General features: G+C 50.6%; 1 protein-coding gene across 2 annotated transcripts in view; it reads right to left on the reverse strand.

The window, feature by feature from the left end:
• Positions 1–20,133, reverse strand: part of Rrbp1 (ribosome binding protein 1) — a 64,343-nt gene that overhangs the window by 12,132 nt on the left and 32,078 nt on the right. For both annotated transcript variants that reach the window (XM_051144762.1, XM_051144761.1), the window contains exons 3-10: positions 11,843–11,991; positions 10,793–10,915; positions 8,525–8,677; positions 7,630–7,748; positions 5,673–5,826; positions 3,038–3,176; positions 1,826–1,995; positions 1,668–1,702 (exon numbers count right to left, since the gene is read on the reverse strand). In XM_051144762.1, coding sequence (XP_051000719.1) covers positions 1,668–1,702; positions 1,826–1,995; positions 3,038–3,176; positions 5,673–5,826; positions 7,630–7,748; positions 8,525–8,677; positions 10,793–10,915; positions 11,843–11,991 — 1,042 coding nt within the window. The remainder of the gene's footprint in view (positions 1–1,667; positions 1,703–1,825; positions 1,996–3,037; positions 3,177–5,672; positions 5,827–7,629; positions 7,749–8,524; positions 8,678–10,792; positions 10,916–11,842; positions 11,992–20,133) is intronic.

The following is a 20,133-nucleotide window of genomic DNA, read 5'->3' on the forward strand; positions in this document are numbered from 1 at the left end:
CCTCCTGGGCAGTTGCTGTAAAGTCCCTGAACATGTGGAGGCTGATACTCTGGTTCAGAACAGGACGCCTCACTCAGGCAGCTTATAGACACACTGTTTCACAGTTCCTGCTGATATACCAATACCAGGCAAGGCATTAACAGGTCTTATTTGGAATGTGACTTAATTATCTTAGTAATTTACTGCGTGATACAAACATCTGGTGGGTTTTTTGAGACAAGGTCTTACAGCCCAGGCTGGCCTGGCCCTTTATCGCCAGCCTCAATCTTCCAAGTGTGAAAATTACAGGTGTGTCTTCCCATGCCAGGGTTCAAAAGTCTGATCTTAAAATACAAGAGAGACCCTATAATGAAGCCAACCTCTCTACCTTTGCCAATATCATCAGGGAAGCACAGTTTACCCATGCACTCTTGAGGAAGGAGGTGGAGGGGTGTGGCCTCTGGGTCTTCAACTGGGTTCCTAGTTTCCTTCTTAGCCTACAGTTACAGAGCCAGGTGCTTCAAAGCATACAGGGAAACAACTCTTTGGCAGTGATAGCCAGAATGAGGGGTCGTGGTGGTTGATAGACTAGGGCACGCGCAGAGCATGCAGGGAGATGAGGACCACCTTCCATGCCACTCCTTTACACAGCTGCTTAGGATCCTAGGCCACGGCAGCCAGGACTCACCTTACAAGTGCTGGTCACAGGACTTGAGCCTGATTTGAGCTGGCCCATCCAGGTGCTTTGGCCTTGGCAACAGCAAACCAACAGTCCTGAGAACGGCCTGGTGTGGGTTTGTATACGGCTCCTAACACTGGGGGGTGCGGTGGCGGGGTTGGGGATAAGACAAGTCTAGCTGCAGGGAAGTCCCCTCACAAAGAAAACGAGATGTGCAATGTGCTCTGAACTACTCCAACAGAAAGGGAGGGCCTCATCCACTTCCTCATTTGATTTCCTGACCTCAATCCTTAAAAATCCCTCACTTTGCAGACACTGAGAACACCTCTGGACCACAGGAGAGCTACCAGGAAGTCTTTGCCTTGCATAGCTAAATTTGCTCCTGGAGAGCAATAGTAGGGCTGACTGAGTTTCACTGTTGTGTGTCCTCCAGGGCCCTTGCTTTGGAAGCCTCGAGTGTAGCAGTGTTAAGGAATGAGACTTTCAAGAGGCAGGGCCAATAGGAGCTAGTTAGGTAACGGGGAGTGTTGCCCTAAAAAGAGACTGATGCTGGTTTTGGAATTAATTTCTAAGGGCAAGTTGCTACAACAACAAACCCGATGCTGGCTTCTGTCTCGCCATGAGCAATCTTCTCCCTGTACGTACTACTGCGTAGTGCTACCCACCATGATGTGGCAGACAAGGAGGCCCCTCATCAGAGGCCAGATACCAAATACATGAGCTAAGTAAGTTCTCTTCTTTTTAAGAGTACCCAGCCTTGTGCATTTTGCTCTAACAATGGAAAGCAGACTAAGGCAAAACTCCAGCAAGGCAGCTTTGTTCCCTACCCAAGTCTGTTTCCTGCCCTCTCAGTCACTGAAGGGACAGGTAAGAAAGGCTCTAAAAAGGGTTTTTCCCCAGAGACCCAATCTTTCCACCGAAAGCTTCAGCTTCCAGGGGCCCGGGGCCAACCTGGACTACAGCTGGAGCTACGCCCCTGCAGCTCCTTACAGGCCTCCTTGAAGCTTACCGGGTCTGCTGCTGGGTGGCCTCAGCTTGGCTGGCCTGAAAACAAACAGAAAGCTCTTTGGTTCCACAGGCTCATGTGTGCAGGAGCTGGGCAGGGTGGAAGGTCCTTTGCTCAGTGGAGTCCTCCCTCTTCTCAGACTGGCCAGAGAAGCGACTGACCTGGGTGTCTTGGGCCTGGCCTGCTTCCAGGAGGGTCTCGATGGAGTGGATCCTCTCTGAGAGCTGTGCATTCTCCGCCCTGGCCTCCTGGAGCTGTCCCTGGAGACTGCTCAGCTCCTCACACTTGCCTTTTACCTCCGCCTCAGAGGATTGTAATTTGCTGTGCAACTCTGTTGCAGAGGGGTGAGACAGAGGTCAGGGTGATCTCAGAAGTCCCACAGCTAGGCTGTTCCAGTGCCTCTCCCCTGAGGCGGGTGTGGGACCTTGGGTGCAGTTTGCCATGGATCACCTCTCCCCATCACTGAAGCACCACCATCTGACAAGCCATCCCTTGCAGGCCACGCTTTCTTCTTGGCCTGGACAGTGGCAGTAGCCTCATCTCAGCCCTTCTTCCTTGGGGTCACTCTGCAGCCTCACCCTCACCCCTGCCTCACCCTCACCCCTTCTACCCACACTTGACCCCGTACCATGACTCTGAGAAGAGCCAGTGCATCTGAGTCATTTCCCTGTCCCAAACCTGCCTTTCGCACTTTCCCACTCATAGGGGAATGATCAGGGTCCTGCTCATCTAGGCATCCTTTTCTGTCCTCGTCCTTGAACATAGACCAAGTTCAAGTTCACACCGTTCTCAGGGCGTTGTACTGGCTGGCCTCCCCTTTCATCATTCTGCCCTGGTCTTAAAATCCTGCCTTACCTCAGAGAGCATCCAGTGGCTAAAGGCACATGTGGCCTTCTGGAGCGGAGGCCAGCAAGCTGGTCCAAAGGCTGCTCACCCCCAACACCTCCCTGTCATAAAGTTCTCTCTCTATGCTAGGACCACAGATACAGGATATCAATAGCTGTTTTGCCTGAGAGGCAGATGTCAGAGTTGTAACAAAAATCATCTCAGTAAGTCAACTGTCTGTCCACATACTGTCTGTCCAAAGTTACTGCTGTGACTAGTCCTCGTGGCTAGCACCAGTGCCTACCTCAGGGGCTCAGAAGAATGGTAGGTGTAATGTGACTTGATTGTCACATTCTCATCACCAGTACTGGCCAAGCCTCATTCAGCCCTTTAGGCCCTGCCCCGTACTACTGTCCTCACCCCATGTCTGGCCTTTACAGGTTCCTCTGTTCCCAAGAGACAGTGCTAGCCTACTATGCTCAGGATCCACAGAGGGACAAGTCAGTGGGCAGGCTCACTCAAGGAGGAGCCACTGAGACTGCACTCACCCGCCACCCGCTGCTGCTGTTCTTGGGCCTTCTCAGCATCCGCCCTGAGACTGGCATGGCTAGTCTGTGCTCGACACAGCTCCCGGGTGACCTCCTCAAGGCGCTTCTGCAGAGCCTCCTCACTCTCTTTGTGGGATGCCTGAGGAGGAACAGAGGGAAGAGGGCTGTGAGAAGCAGAGGGGCAGGTCTGACCCTGTAAGTTTAGGGGCTAAGGGAGCAAAGCTCTTCACCTGGCTAGCCTATTCTTCTTCACCTGGCTAGCCTATTCTTCACCTGGCTAGCCTATTCACCGTGCTCTGGATGGTTCAGGTGACACGGCCCAGCAGATAAAGGTGCTGCCACCAAGCACGATTAATCTTGAGTTTAATACCTGGGACCCATATAACAGAAATAAAGAACGGATCCTTACAGTGTAATTTCAACAAGCAAGAGACGTTCTGGATAATTCTGAACCTGGACAAATATTTCCTCAGCTAGCAGCCCTTCAGTGAGAGGACAACTGCTGGGCTTCTTTCTTCTGGGGGAAGTGGTTGTCCACTGGTGCCAGTTCTCTCCCTTGAATCGGCTGCAGTTACATACCCATTCATAGGGCACTTCTAGGTTTTTCACTTAAAAGTTCAGCCATACCAAACTATCAGTGATTAGCCATGTTTGATCCATAAAATGGCCATGTCTCCTATTCTTAGTCTGAATCTTGCAGACTTCCATGTCAGTACAGACAGGTCCACCTAGTCCTTGTCCAGAGGCACAACGCTTTCATGTGCCTGATGTTCTGTTCCACGAAGTGACAGAAAGGCCTTTCTCGTCTCTGCTGATCTCACTCAGTCCTCCTCTGGCTGTCTGTCAATCACTCCCACACACTGGGCTCCTGGGGAGGGAGGACTCATCAGGCCTTCTGAAAAACTTAAGCCTGCAGAGGATCAGATCTGTGCAGAACTCAAGTTGGGCGATGGGGCCAGTCACTCAGCTAAAGTGAGATTCCAGGTCATGCCTCCATCCCTAAGGAGCTGACAGAATGACAGCATCACTTTTCCTTCTCTTTCAGGCCACTGTCTGCACAGGGTGGTCCTAGCCACCACTTTAATGAGTGCCACTGAGACAGCACGGGGGGGGGGGGGGGGGGACAGCCTTGACTAAGGATGCGGCCCCTCAGCTCTAGACAAGCCTGCACTATGGAGGGGGAAACTGGGGAGGCCTTAGGGTGGGTAATGTTTGCTCTACATTCAAATGAGAAGGTTGGCTCAGCTCCAAGAGAAAGGCTCAAAGTAAAGAATGGTCCAGAGCCTCGTAAGGGGCGGGCCTGCCTCTCCTAGCCCGCCCTTCACATCAGGAGCTTGCTTCCCTACTTGGACTTTAACATCCTCATCGCTCTGTCGACACTCCCAGAACAGAACAGAGCTGGTACCTGTGGAAGAACACCACCAGCCTGTCTGTCTTTTCATTAAGAGAACCAACCCAGACTGCAGGAAGACCTCACTTTTTTTACTCATGGCAAACATTAATTAGAGTACTGGTTTCAAAAATAAGCAATCATAGGAAATCCATTTATCTGCAGAAATCAAAACCTTTAATGGAAAGCACATGCATACATCTTAGGAGATAGCAAGTCTTTTAGCCCAGAAGAAAGCTGTCAGCCCAGCTGGTCACATTGAAGGGTTCCAAAGGCTAATTTGATGCTGGGCCAACTAGCTAGGGACTTCTATAAACACTGGTGGGACTTTACACTTAAGTCCGTCCTGAAACAAGGAGCCAGGACAGGTGCCATCAGTACCCTCAAAGAATACTTTACACTTCTTTCTGCCAAGCCAGGGAGACAGCCTTGCGGTCAGGGCTGGGGCCGCCTCCTGATGTCTCTGCTCGGTGACCCAGCCCAGTAGGTGTTGCAGGTGAAGGAAAGACAGAATGAAAAGAGGCCCTTTCCTTTATTCTTTTTACAAACTAAACTGCAGTCTTTCACAGCTCATCCTGGAAGTCACACTGCAGAACAGGTGCCACTGTCACACCGAAGAACAGAGACAAAGCAAGGTGCGGCGCTGAATGCCTCAGGCTAGGCCAATCTGTCTTGACACAAGCTACAGGAGCAGCAGAAGCCATAAGGCCCAGGGGCTGACTGAAGCCCTGTGGTTACTGCCCCGCACACTATGAGGACACTTCCATCCTGAAGGAGCCTGGGCTTCCCCTTGGGAAAGCAGCTTTCAAGCCACAGCATCCACAGCCAGGTAGTTCAATGGCCACTCCAGAGCTGCGATAGCAGTGGCAGCCAGTGCCGGGGAAGAAACACAGCTCAGGAGCCAGACGCTGACATCCAGATCCTGACTGCCACGTCCTGGCCATGTGAACTGTGGGTAGTTATTCCACTTCTCTGTGCCACAAGCTTCCTCGTGAGTACGTGGCAGATGCCAACAGTCCCTCCTCATAGAGACTAAGCACTTATAATGATCCTTGGCATCCACTGCACCTACCACTCTTATTAAGAAGGCAAAGATGGAAAGTTCAAGCCCCAAACACTGACTGTATCTCCAGCTGTCTGCCTGACTGGAAAGAGATGATTCAGTATGACTGAGCTCCGCTCCTCCCATGCAGTCAGTCTGGTGGGCAGCAAATGGGCACTGAGGTGGCTTCCACTGCTACCTACCTGCAGCTGTAGGACCTGCTTCTCGAAGGTGGCCGCCTTGGCTTCCAGAGCTTTCCGCTGTTGCTCCTCCTGCCGGGAGGCCTCCGACTTCTCCACTAGCTCCTTGTTGACCTTGCTGAGCTCCTGTCGGAGCTTTGCCAGCTCTGTGTTCTGCCTGCAAGACAGTCCCCAGCCCCAATTGAGGATTGTGACAGAGATTGGCAACTGGTCTTTCCCTCTGGCATATCTACCCTTTTCTATTTTAGTGCCCAAGTCCTAGAGCTATTATTCAAGTGTCTTTGCATGTCACCATGTGGCTTTTGGTATGAGTTTATTGAAAATAGACCAGAGAGGCCGGGTGTGGTGGCACACTCCTTTAATCCCAGCACTCGGGAGGCAGAGGTAGGAGGATTGCTGTGAGTTCGAGGCCAGCCTGGTCTACAAAGTGAGTCTAGGACAGCCAAGGATACACAGCGAAACCTTGCCTCAAAAAACCAAAAAGGAAAAAGAAAAAAAAAAAAAAGAGAGAGAGAGAGAGAGAGAGAAAGAAAATAGACCAGAGAGAGCAAAAGGCCCTTCCCAGACACCACTGCAAACACAGACAGAACAAAGGCAAGATATGTGCGAGTCACCTCACCCCCTGCAGTACTTGGGCAGCAGCCCACAAACTCCAAGTGTCTCGCTTCACTGGCAGATGAGATGATAGCTGGGCCAGGGAGTGCCTCTTGAAGGCACTGGTGGCACTTGTCCTGGCTCCTTCCTCCAGCAGATGACCAAGGAGGACATTCAGAACTACAGCACGAGGCACTTAGAAAAATGTGCCTCCATTTTGTTACTTTAAAGTGGGTCTCAGGACATAAGAAGATTGTGGGACTTCAAGAAACTTACTGAAAGCAAATTTTGATACTAATCAAATGAGCACCTCTGTCTTTGGCATAGATGCTACCTATTCAGGAAACGCCTAAGACAAGACAAAGAGACAGACCGAAGTGTAAGACCTGCCTCAGAGCAGCTATGCCTACTGACAAAGGGGGCTCCTGCTCCTGACTCGGGAACCAAAGTGTGAGACCTGGCTCAGAGCAGCTATGCCCACTGACAAATGGGGCTCTTCCTCCTGACTCAAGGACCAAAGTGTGAGACTTGGCTCACAGCAGCTATGCTCACTGACAAAGGGGCCTCCTCTTCCTGACTCGGGGTTTCTAACTGTACCAGAAACTACACCACAAAGCCTTTAAGCTCATGTACCCTACTGTGCAGAGATCCAAGTAACTGGTAAGGGCAGTGTGGCCCCTTCTTTGGACTGCTTAGGACTTGTCAATGGTGACAGGGCTGGTAAAACCCACCTGGATGCTGTGCACCCACTACCAGGCAGGGTTCTGGACTGAGGGGAGGCAGCAGAGGCCAACTGGGCGACAGTTTCCCACGTTGCAGAACTTTCTCCAGAAAGAAAGCGACAACAGATTTCACACGTAGGGAATGCCAGAGTTCCTCAATCCCTGTACCTTCCCAGTGGAGGACTGGGACTACAGCAGGTCCTAGTACCCGCATCCTGAATAAATCTGTCCCCCAAAACACAGGGGGTTCAATGAGTTTGAAAATACCACTATGCCCAGGAAATTAGATGCCAACACAAGGACTGGGAGGTATCTGGCATGGCAACCCCCCACCCCCAAATGCCACGTGTGCTAGCAAGGATGGGCTGAGGCTGGCATACATAAGCTCTTTCTAAGGCATCAAGACACGAGGGGCTCTGAGCCGCCTGCCAAAAACCCAACTGCTCAGAACCCACATAGAAACTGGATGTGCAGAGAATAGAAATTCACAGGCAGCCCTATAAACAAGAGGCCACATCAGCCCCATACCCAGAAAGATAACAGTTTGTACCTGCTATAGCCCACATGAGACCCTCTAAGTCCACCCAGGCTCTAAGCCCTAGGGAACATGGCACCACAGTCTTTGCATGGGACACCTGGCTTACTTGCTTTCCACCTGGCTGGTGGCCTGGTTCAAGGCATCCCTCAAGATGGAATTCTCCTGCTGTAGACGGGCCAGCTGGGTGTTAGGGCCATTCTCCAGTTGCTCCTGAAGAGTCCGGATCTGAAGAGTCACCAACAAGAGCACGAGGGCTGGTCAGGCACAGACAGAGAACTGACTCTGGACCATCATTAGCTCAGGGTGGAAGCTCTGGAGGCCACATCTGCTCCAAGGAAGTCAGGAGTGTGCATGAAGCAAGGGGCCCAAGCACTGTGCCATTCCAGTGTCAGGGTCTCAAGGACACGTGTGGCCTCCTTCACCATCATCCATAATATCTGTCTCCCCTCACCGCCCTCTATGCAGTGCTTCAGGTGTATGCGCATGCACCTGCGGCCACACACTTGTATGCTATTCTGAGAGCAGAAAAACCACGAGGCCACAAAGTACATCTACCTCCGTGAGGTGCACCTCTTGCCTTCGGAGACCACATGGCACCCCATGTCTAGAATGAGCCAAGCATAGGTTTCAGAGGATAAATGTCAGGCTCTGACAATGAGGCCCAGTCTAGACAGGCCATTGCCAGTGCTGGTCTCCAGACCCAGGAAAAATGTCTGCTCAGGTCTCCTCCTTTTTGGGATCTCCCCAACCACATACAGAGCATGTGTGCTCACTATTATCCTGGCCTCACAAGAGACGGAAGCCCTGAGCCAGGGCACCACCCGACACAAGGCTCTTTTAAATTTATTTTAAATATATTTTAGTAATGGGTACTAGCATTAGACACATGTAGAGACATCCAACCAGACTGAACCTCCAGTAGATTTGGCCAGCCCCAGCTGCAGCCTTACTCTCTGGGCCCTACGACTCCCCAGGCCTGCCTGCCCCTGCTCTGCACCCACCTTGCCCTGCAGCTGCTGCACCTCCTTCACATGGTCCCGGTAGCTGGCCTGCATGCGTGCCTGCACAGCTGCAATCTCCTGTTCCCGGGCTACCAGCTGCTTCTTCACCTTGGCCTCTCCAGCTGCAGCCTTGGCCTTCTCTGAAGCCATCTCCTGAGAAGAAACAGCAGGTGGGGTGAGCAGACTCATCAGGCAGGCAGAGATTGGGCAGAGTATTCTCTTGAAAAGCATTCAAGAGATGCTGTCCTAAGTGGAGTCTGGCTATGTCTGTCTAACTGGAAGATGAAAACTGATACCAGCACCCACTAGTGCTCTCTTAGCACATCGTCTAGGGATCTGGCACCATTCCCTAGACTTAAGTGCGGCCTGCACAGACTTCCAGGCCCAGAAGGTATCCACAGACTTTCCTCCAGATGGAGCCAGTAACTTTACCTGCCATCCCAACTTGGTAAATAGGAGTGTCTGGCTGGTGTCTGAAGGCCTCAGGCTCCTTTGCTGATCAGGGCCCTGATCTTATGAGGCTTCGTTCAGGCACTGGAGTGGGCACACAATGGTCTAGACCAGAATGTAGTGCCTGGCAAGACAACAGCTGGAAAGGTTTCCAGAACGTTCTGCCTTTCTTGGCCTGGATTCTTCAAAGACATATCTGGGCCATGAACACTTAAAAAGGCCAGGGTGACGCTCCCATGGCTGTCCAAGCCCATCAGCTCCTTTAGAAACCACTCATACTGGTCTTGGGTTCAACTCTGCCAGATCTTCCACATGAGAGTAGCACAGACCCTGCAGATGACTGACACGCTCAGTGCATGCAGGCCAGGCCTTTTGGCATGACTCCAAGAAAGATTACCCAGCAAGACCCCTTTTCTAACTATAAAATGTCCCTATAAGAATAAAGGAAATGCAGCTGGGTGTGGTGGTGTGCGCCTTTAATCTCAGCATACGCGTGAGGTGGGGGGCGCGGGCAGAGGGTGGTGTGGGGTGTGCAGAGGCAGGAAGATCACTGTGAGCTTGAGGCCAGCCTGGTCTACAAAGTGAGCACACACATGTCTCGAAAAACCAAAGAGTGAAGGAAATCAGAAGAGACTGCACATGAAAACAGAGCCTATCATTCTATCTTTCTCACTGGCTCCTGTGAGAATCAAAGCGAGAGGAGCTTTCATATGCTCAGACTTGCTCACAGACTGCCTCAACCAACAGTGTGGGGCTAGGAGGTGTGACATAAGACTGACATAAGCATGTTGGCTCTGCTGGTCCACAATTTCAAGAGCACAAGTAAGATGAAAGTGGACAAAGTGATAAATACTTAACTATTTACAAAGGGAAGACACAAATACCAATGAAAGCTCCTCCCTCAGCAGCAAGCCCACCTAGGGCCTCAGTGGGTCCCTTACTCACAGAAGGCCTGCCAAGCTGGGCCACACAAGGGCACAGTGTTTGCTCTACAAGGCTCACAGTCTGCCGGCAACCAAGTACAGATCTGTGGCAAAGGGAGGGAGGGAGGGAGCGAGGGATAGAGGGGGGAGGGAGAGAGGGAGGGAGGGAGGGAGGGAGATGGTAGAAGCAAGCCCACAGCACCTGGCAGGAGAGACACTTTCTAGCTCAAGGGACACCAGGCCCATGGGAACTCCCCTTACTCTGCCCTCCATGTCCTCTGGGCACCATTGGACACTAGGACCACCTCTCAGAAGCAGAGAGGCAAGGGAGAGGCTCCAATGAGCTCAGCAGTGAGTGGCTATCCACACCTGAGGACTAGCATAGTCTGCCTCACAGCCACCCTGGCTGACTACCACCTGCCATTCAGACTGAAAAACCAGCCAGCCAGCCACAGGTAGGCAAGATGGCCCCTGCACATCACTCCACTGGTGTCAGAAAAAGGGAGAAGTGTAGCCTCTGTCGCAGTTCTCAGGAAAACCACCCTGGATGAGGTGTGTACCCCCCTTTCCTGTGCTCATTCAGAAGTGGCCTGCCACCTTGGGAACCACCACAATCTAATGAGGTCCTGGTCCCTGCTAAACTGTATGTGTTCCTGGACCACAGGGGAGGGGCCCCAAGAGCACACCTCAGCTCCTTAGGCAACAGATAAACGTCAGTGGAAACATCTGTGGCTTGGGAAGAGCCATATGCTAGGCAGACAAGGCCTTGCTGAAGCTGCCTGTCTCAGAGCCAGCCCTGAGCCTGTCCTGAGGGCCAAAGGGCAGCGGTGGTCCTGGGCCAGGGGTCCCTCCGAGGACAGAGAGGAGCGTCTGCCTCTCTGAGCTTAGTCCGTACCTTGTTGAGTTCCCTCAGTTTGCTCTTGGCCACAGCCGCATCCTCTTGTTCTGCGGCCAGTAGCTTTTCTTTCTCTTCCAGCTGGCGTTTCAGAATTGCTACGGGGTCGCCCTTCTGAGTGGCCTAGAAATGTTGACAAAGCCATGTTACTGGGTAACAGGAGGACATATACTTACCCCCACTCTGGCAATGAAACAACAGCACAGCAGGTAGCATGAGCTTCAAGGTAAGCGGTTTCATCTGTCTACACACCACCATGGGAACTGATGGTCCTGCTAAGCCACCCATCCCTTCAGGAACTCCCAGACCTGGTACCCATGGGTGTGGGGGGTAGTTCTTACAACCACACTATTTTCAGCCATAAAGCCAGTACGTGCAGATCGGAGGCCACTGGCTCAGGGTGGGAGCTGGCATGGGAAACTTATACTCTAAGGACATGGTCTGAGATAAGCTGCAGCGACTATAGTCATCTTGACCCTTCGACACTCAGGCCCAGGAAACACTCCTCCCAGTGCTTCCATGTTGAGGAACTCCCAACACACCAAGAATATACAGATCATGGCATCCCCCAGCAAAGGAAACCCCCCCCAACCTGCAGCCACTGGACTGACCAGCAAAGCTACTAGCAAACCAACTAGTTAAGGCACAAACCCACACATACTGCACTTCCTACAACAGTTCACTGGCCAGGGGCACTAGGGAGTAGGTTTTGGTAGCTTGGCCTGGTATGACAAGGGACCTGTCACAGGAGTCTGTCACACACTCTGTCCATCTGGGCCAGATCCCATGTTCTAACCCCAGGAGCACACATAGTACAGAGGCCCTGCTTTGCTCTGGGCAGACCACTGACAGCTGTTCCATTCAGCCTGAGCACAGGCAGAAATGGCAGGATTCTCTAAGAAGTGGATACTGTTCTAGAACATTCTCTTTGCAGTTTGACAAGCTAGGTATGGCTTGATAGATAGCTCCTGGGCACGGGCAGGACTAGGCAAGATGCTGATCCCTGGGGCAAGGGGTGCAGTGCACCACGCCAGTCTCGCAGTGGCCTACCTTATGCCAGGTGTCCTGAATGACTCCAGTCTTCTCAGAGAGGATCTCAATAAGCCGTTGGGCCTCACCCTCATTGAACACCATGCTTCCAACTGTGGAGACCAGTGTCTTGTAAGGCAGGAAGAGAGGGCTGTCACAATCTGGGGTGCCTGAAGTAGGAAGGAGCAGGGGCTTACTTTCCACCCCAAACAAGGGATGTACAACATCAATCAAAGGGGGGCTCTGGTCTGGTCAGAGGCAAGGAGGACTCTGCCCCACAGCTGCAGACGATGGGCTGGAACAGTGGACTTCTGAGAAATGATGAGTGTGCATTTCCAAGGAGTCCCACCCAAGGACAGGAGTGACATCCTCCTTATTTTATACTGGTAATGGGGCAAATTCGGGGCTCAGTGTGTGCTAAGCAGGCACTCTGCCATTGGGCTATACAGCTAGCCTTTGTCCTTTCTTCTTCTTTTTAAATTATCAAGATCAAAGCTGTGCAGGGACGGGAGGTATCTTTGCTGAGAGGGCTGACAGCACACACAAAGCCCTGGTTCAATTCTTGGCACTACATAAACTGAATGCGGTGGCACATGCCTGTAATCCCAATATTCTAGAAACGAAGGCAGGAAGATCAAGGTCATATTCAGCTGCACAGTGAATTTGTGACCAGCCTGAGTTGCATTAGACCAGGTCTCAAAATAAGTAAACAAACAAGTAACAAAAACGACACTGCACAAAATTATGCATAGCACACTTTCCTCAGAGCTCTTCCCCGCGTCTTCTTCTCTATGGAACTTTCTGGTTCATCTCACCTTCCATGACTCAGGAAGATTTCTGTATCTAACCCCAACGTCTCCCTAGGCACGACTGCCCACGAGTAACCAGGGCACTCATCACTCACTCCAGGATCCCCAGAACCACACGTACAAACCCTTGGGAAAGGATGGAGGGTACCAAGACTCTGCTCCCCTCAAGCACTCTACGTCTAGTCTCCCTGGATGGAGTTTAAGTAGTAACTGGCGTCAGGGGAGAAGTGGCCGGGCCTCCCAGGAGGAGCTGCTCACTCCCAGGAGGAGCTGCTCACTCTCAGGAGGAGCTGCTCACTCGCCACTGCAGACCACTTGTTCACAACCATCGCTGTTTAAAAAAATCTCCTAAATATCCCAGACCACAGTCTTGTTGATACTCATGCAGTCTTGCAGGCAAGAAAAAAGTGAACTGAGACAGCGCACCTAAAATGCCTGGGAAATTCTTCTGTTAATGTCTAAATTTGCCTCACAGTTGAAACAGAATGCCCAATGCACTAAGAGACAGACAGGCCTGCAATGGCACACTCAGCTAAGCCTGCCTTTTGAGGACAAGGAATGTGGAAGTTTCCACAGCAACCCTGGATTCTCCACCTTGTCTCAATATTTTTACTTCACAGTCACAATATTTTCATCACGAGTGGAAGTACTTAGCATGATATCACAGTAAGAGGAAGGTGTGGTGTGGGCGAGCTGGTTGCCATGAGCACCTTATTTTATAAGTTCTTACCTTGGGAAAGTACAGTAGATTTAAAAATAACCTCACGAGCATTACAACCCCAAGAGCTTGTATTACCAAGAATATGGGAGAGTGTGTGTGTGGGTACTGCCTTTCTTAATCTCACTGAAATGTGTATGCTCACACAACTAAAGTGGACTTATACATACTAGATATAACCCTGAGTGCTACAGAGCCAGGATAAAATAAGACGCCCATGAGCTTCACTCTCAGGAGACATCCCTACTGACACATTTTTTGCTGTGTGTTTTCCAACATACCCCCAGCCTTAGGTAGATATTCACTGCCCAAGGTTTAAAAGGCACAGGCAAGGCAGGGTGACCTCGTGAGCCTATGTGGACTGAAGGCTGCTTCACTTCCTGGTTTCCTTTCCTGATGCAAAATGGTCCAGGCACAGTGGCCCTGAGAACTTGTATGTGACCCCTGCAACTTGTCATGTGCTTCAACTAAGAAGTTGACATGAGACTCCCAAACCTCAGTGCACACTAGAATGTAAAATAGTAACCTGATATACTGGATGCACATTAAGAGGATAAATGTTGGATAAATTGGGTGAAGTGTGCTGTTAAAATTTATTCCAACGGTTTCCTCTTGGCTTGTCCTGATGTGGCTCACCAAGAGTATTAAGTTCCAGATGTGGCACACACCATATTCCCCTTGGACTGCTGTTCTATCCCCTTCCAGCCCCATGGACTCCTGAAGTGCTCCTTGCCAAAATTCTTAGAAGCCCGTGTCCTCAAGAAGTCCCTGCATGGCAACATCGCTCCCCTCTCCTGAATGCTCCTCCCTCCGGAAGACACTATTCTAAGCTATGCTGGTGTGTGCCTTTAATTCCAGCACCCAGGAGGTAGAGGGTGTGCGTGTTTAAGGCCTGCCTGGGGTACGTGAGGCCCTGTCTCAAAGAAGAACGGGGAGGAGGCAAAAGCCCATATGGACACTGACCTTCAGCCCTATCCCTTGAGCCCCACTGCTCCCTTCCTTGGATAAAAGCATCCATCAGCTATGGGATGCTTCCAGATGCTTCCAGCACTGTTTAAAAGCTCCCTCCTGTGTGCAGAGCGCTTCACTCTAGTCTTAATATCCAGACTTCTCATATCCTCCTTCAGGGTCTAGCCTCATAAGCATAGTTCACCCTCATCAAGGAAACTGCTCTCTGCAACAGACAGAGACCAATACAGAAAACCTCAACCAATCAAAATGCAGAGCTGTGGAGCCCAGTCTTAGTGGATGCATCAACACGGTGGAAGAGGGGATGGAAACTGTGAAAGCCAGGACAGAGATTTTTGTCTGCCAGTAACATCAGAACCTACATCCATGAAGTCTCACCACATCACTGCCCAAATGTGAGCTTAACAAGGACTACATCAATGGACATGCCAAACCAGATGTGGAAAAAACACACAAGGCCCCACCAGAACAAAGAAAATACAGGTAATTGAGGAAAGCTTGGAGCGGGAGAGGCAGCCTTCCCCAGGGAAGAGGACACCAAGTGGTTGTGCAGTGCCAAATCGTCATCCCTGAAAACATAAGTAATATTATATAGACTAAGTAGGCTACATTTAGAAATCTGTATGTATATACAAATACATACATGTATGCAATGAAGAAAAGAGGCCATGAATTTGAAAGCAAGCAGGGGTGGCATATGGAAAGGTGTGAAGGAAGGAAGGGGAAGGCAGAAATGTGACTATTAATATCTCACAGTTAAAAAAAATAAAAGAAAATGAAAGCATTTTTTTTATAAAAGCAGCATTCTAATGAATCTTTATTAAAACTTTCTAGGGTAGCTATGACTTTTTGTTAAACATTTTAGTTAAAAAGAAACAGCTGTAACAGATGAAACATCAAAGCAATACAAAGTAAAACTGAGCCTTCTCGCCTACCCTCCTCCACTCACAGAAGCTTCCATCGCCTTCTCCATATACATATTCTCCTTTAGATTATTTTCAGAGGGCTCTAACTTCACAAAACATTTTTCATTGACTCTTTTAGGTTAAAAAAAAAAAAAAAAGCTAGTATTGTCTCTGATTCAGAGGCAGTAAAACTGACAGGAAAAGAGAAATAAGACCCTGGGTGAGTGACATCCAAATCGCTTGCCCACGGAAACCTAGCACATGCCCAGCACCCCACAGACCATGGCTGCTCTGGCAGCCTGAGTCTGACTCGCGTTGGCAGGTCTGGTCTGGACAGAAATGAGGCGGATGGACAGCAAAAGTAGCTATGAGATGGCACCAACCAGACACACCCATACCCCATGGGCCAGACCCTTCAGGAATGCAGCAAACGGCTCTGTAGACTCAGGAAAGGCTTCTCAGGCACCGAGGAGGCTGAGGCACAGCACTCCACTTCCAAGGAACAGCTTACAAGGGAAATCAGTCCAGAACCCTTGCAGCTGCAGACTAAGAGACTGGACCTCTAGTGCTGGCAGCTAAAGTAAGTAAACGGAGAAAGCCACCAAAGGGGCTAAACAAATATATCTGCGGGCCAGGGCCAAGTCTATGGGTCACCTCTGACCCTGGTTATAGTATGGGGTCAAATGGCCTAAGTTAAAATGTCAATTTTCTACTCAGCTCCTTTCATTTGTGTATTTGGACAACTGGCTTAAGCACCTCCTGCCTGTTTCCTTGTCTGTAAAGTCAGTAATAACTGTTCCTCCCTCACGGCCTGTTAGATTCACTCAGTTTGTGCTTGGAATGAGGCATAAGGGAAAGTACTGAAAACTGACTCTCCAGGGCCAACTTTGGAGGCTCAACTATTCAGACCTCTCCTTGGCCAGCCACCCTGTCCCCTCCCAGCTCAATAGTGGAAGAAGTCAGGCAAGGGTGAGGTTCTGAGGACAGCCTGTCTGAGGTCAAGGCTGAGGTAGAGACTCAGAAGGGCAAAGTGCCCTTACTCATGGTAAGGCCAAGCACAGGGCTTGTGGGAAGAGGATATGCCTTTACCACAAAGAAGCCTGCAGGGTGTCAGTCAGTGTGCTCAACACCCTGACTTCAAAACTATGACGCAACCAGTTTGCTACAGAAATGCTTTACCATCTAGGAAATGAAACTTGTAAGGTGCTTAGGGAAGCCCCTCTTTGTGGGGTCCTCTTTGCCTGCATAACTACCAACTCCCCAGTGGACAGCCTCAGCTTGAAGGAGGAACTCCTGAGACCCAGCAGCTCCCTGCTCCAGTGTCCAGCCAGAGAACATGCCTGCCATGCCCATGCCCTTTCTCCACCAGCAGGGAGGACAACAGCCCACTCCAGGGCTTGCCCTGTGAGCACTTGCAGACAGCGAGAGGCTAAACGGAGGTTGTTTCTAAACACAGTGTATGTACTTACTGGGTCCGAGAGGACTGCAGAACGCTAGGTTTAGAGAGGTAAGCAGAAGGAAGGCTACAGCTAGGCAGCACGGCGGGTGCAGGGAGGTCATGTAACAGACCATGCTGGGGCCCAGGGAAGCAGCCTGACAGCAACGCAAGCAGAGGCTGAAGCACAGCGCTTGCTCAGACACTGCTGGGTAAAGAGGCAACAAGGGGGCTGAAAGAAGGCAGCAGCCCAGAAAGGCACCCAAATCTGCAGCACCCAGGGCTTTGGATTCCCAGAGGAACAGGAGGTAAGGCTGGGACAGGTGCAATTCTTCACAGGCCCCAGAGATCTGGATTTTACCCCACAAAGTGCAGTGACTAAAAGGGAACACTGTTGGGATGCCAAGAAGGACAAAGCTGGAGGCTAGGACTCATTTAAGAACCCAAGCCAGAGCTCAAGCCTGAGTATTCAGGAGACTGTGAGAAGCCAGGGATGATCAGGGAGCCCTCACAGCGGGGCTTGGCAGGAGACTGGAGACCTGGGGACTGATGAGGATTCAACAGCAAGGACATTCATTTTCTCAGAGACTGTGCAAAACCCATTCTGAAGGCCTTTCCCTCAAATGCAAGGACCACAGCTAACAGCTGCTGCCTCTGGACCCCAAGGGGAATGACATGAATGGTGCAAGTCCCCAGCACAGCATGTGCCCAAGCAGGAAGTCACATCCCAACCTTAAGGAGATTCCACGCCCAGACAACCCCAAGCACCTGAGCCAAACTGAGCTGTGCCACAGAATGGTCACACCCCAGGCCCCCAAGCCTCTCGGGAGCCCAGGTCAATGCGACTATCTCCATTTACAACCACAGGTCCAGGGGCCAAAGGCAAGGAGAGCAGTCCAACATCACCACAGCCTCTCCCCGACTGTACATTTAGAAACTGTGGCCAAGAAGTCTACAGGCAAGTACAGGACCCTCCAAGAAATCAAAATACACACTGGCTTCTCCCACCCCTCCCTCACTGCTGTTCCCTCCACAGCCAAGACAGGGCCCCCAGCAGCATGGTAAGTGGAGACTCCACCCCCAGAGCGGGCAGGCCATGCCTGGTCAGCCTTTCTCAGAGCGGGCAGGCCAACGACCTAAGATGATCAGCTACACTTCACTCCTAAATGGCTACAAACACACATGGAGTTTCCAGTGCCCTGGCGCCAAGCACAGAAACTGTGGAGAGCAACTTATTAAGTGAGGCCTTCCTTTTGGCTGGAGGCAAGAAGACGCTATAACCAGGCTGGGAAGACACCATTACACGGCATCCTATAGCCTGAACGACTGTTTTCCTCTCTACACTTCATGTTTTTCCTCCAGACCAAAGAGACAGTTCAGCAGCAGTCAAGATTTTCCTCGGTGCCTACAGGCCTGTATAGTAACTGAAGTCTTGGCACTGCCACATGTAATAATCACCAAATGGAGATTTCCAGAAGAATCTCATCCAGCAGTTTCTCATAATGACACTTAACTCTTTCCTGAGGGACCTCTTTCCATTTTTTTTTGGAGGAGAAAGGAAGACAGGGCAGAGAGACAGAGAAGAAACGGGGAGAGGGAGAGAAAATGGGAGCTTTGGTTTTGAAGAACGGCATAGGAAGTGAAAGCCCCTAGAGTTTTGTTCAGACTCAAATCCTGGTAGAGTTAAAGTCAAAAGAACAAAGGTTACCAAGGCTTGTTCTTAGCACACACCTGGTGGATTCAACCTGTAAGACAGGAACAGTTAACTAACTCTCTGGAGGCTGGGAAGGGGTCCTATGGAGACCCCGTACTGCCATCTGCTGGCCACATGACTTCTACCAAGTCTAAACTCTGGCTGTGTAGAACAGGCAGAACTGGGCTGTGAGAAATGTAAATGCAGGAAAAGCAACATCAAGTGCCTCTACAAACCCTGAACATGAAGCACCAGAAACACAAGCAGAAGGAGGCTGGAGGAGGAAGGGAAGGTGCAACCGCCAAACAGTTTAAAGAAAGCGCTCCGATGTGCTCTGGGCACCCTGAAGAGCTTTCCCTGGAAGGTCTGATGACCCTTCTTTATCTCTTGTGTCTCGTGCTTCGGTCAAGTTACAGATCTGTTTGCACTGCATTTCCTATTACGCATTTCTGCCTGCTCTGCAGTTACAGTGGGGCCCTGCAAGGCTGCAGACAAGGAGCACAGGTACTTTCACCAGCACCCACAGCACACCGCTAGCTACCTCACGGTACAGAAGCACCGGTGACATTCATCTTACCTCAGCTTAGGAGCACTTACCAGGTAACAGGTGCGAGGGCCTAGGTAGGCACTGACATCTGTGGAGGCCTGAGAACCGGCTGCTCCCTCCCGACCCTGACTCTAACAAGGGTTCCACTGCCCAGAGATGCTCCAGGAACACATAGTGGAGCTCCATAATGGAGTTTCTGTTTCTTTTCCAGTTTAAAAAAAAAATACTAATACAAATAGAAAAACTAGAAAAATGTAAAAGGCTGAATGAAAGATAAGAAAAAAAAAATGACCCACAATCCTACCTCCGGGTAGTATCCTTTCCCCCATGCACACCATAGGAGACTCATAAAAGCCCATTTCTCTGTTTTCTACATTATGGAGGGTGGTGGGGTTCTCCTGGCCATGGCATCATAATCACCTTTAAAAAGCCAATCAACAGAAGATGACAGGGTATCCCTGTCCCACTAAGCAAGAAAGCCATGGGCCTTGTGATAGACTTCTCACCCAGACACTGGACTCAGCCCCTCCTGTCAACAGCAGGAAACAGGCCTCACTCCAGTTAACAGCTGCCTCATTCTGGGCCTCATGCTATCCGTGAGTCATGGAACATATACAGTATATATCCCATACATATACAGATCCCAGACCCACGTGGGATCTACCCAAAACTCACTTCCAGAGCAGATCTCCTGACAGCACACCACCAGGAGGCCATTCCAAGTAATCAGTGCAGCCCTCGGCTCAGGGTGGGAGGCAAGCAGGCATAATTAAGAAGACACAGACTAAATCAAAGGACAAAAATAGATTTTAAAAACCACCACCACTATCACACACTCATTCCCTGAGCATCTAAAGGCCGCTGGACCACCCGCCAGGGTCAGCAGTAGTACTCCCAAAAGGAGCACTGTAGCTCAGGGGAGGTTTTACGTCTCTACTTCTCTATGATTCCCAGTGCCTAGGCATTCGGACAGGAATCCCTGATTCTTATTTCATAAGCTAGTGTTTTCTTCTCCTTCCATATAAGAGCTTTTAACACTCCTTTGTGACATAAGTCCTTCTCTGTCTAGCAGAGAGCCACACGAGGAGGAATTAGCTCTGAAACAGTCGAGCAGGCCTCAGTAAATCACCAACTGCTTTTGCAGACTGAGGAAGCAGTCTTCCTAAATGAAATGTGTACCCACCTCTTGACCTGCAATTACAGACTTAGGAATTTACTTTAAGCGCTCACAGAGCG

The sequence above is a fragment of the Acomys russatus genome, chromosome 4 (genome assembly GCF_903995435.1).
Source record: "Acomys russatus chromosome 4, mAcoRus1.1, whole genome shotgun sequence".
In the NCBI taxonomy this organism is placed as follows: Eukaryota; Metazoa; Chordata; class Mammalia; order Rodentia; family Muridae; genus Acomys; species Acomys russatus.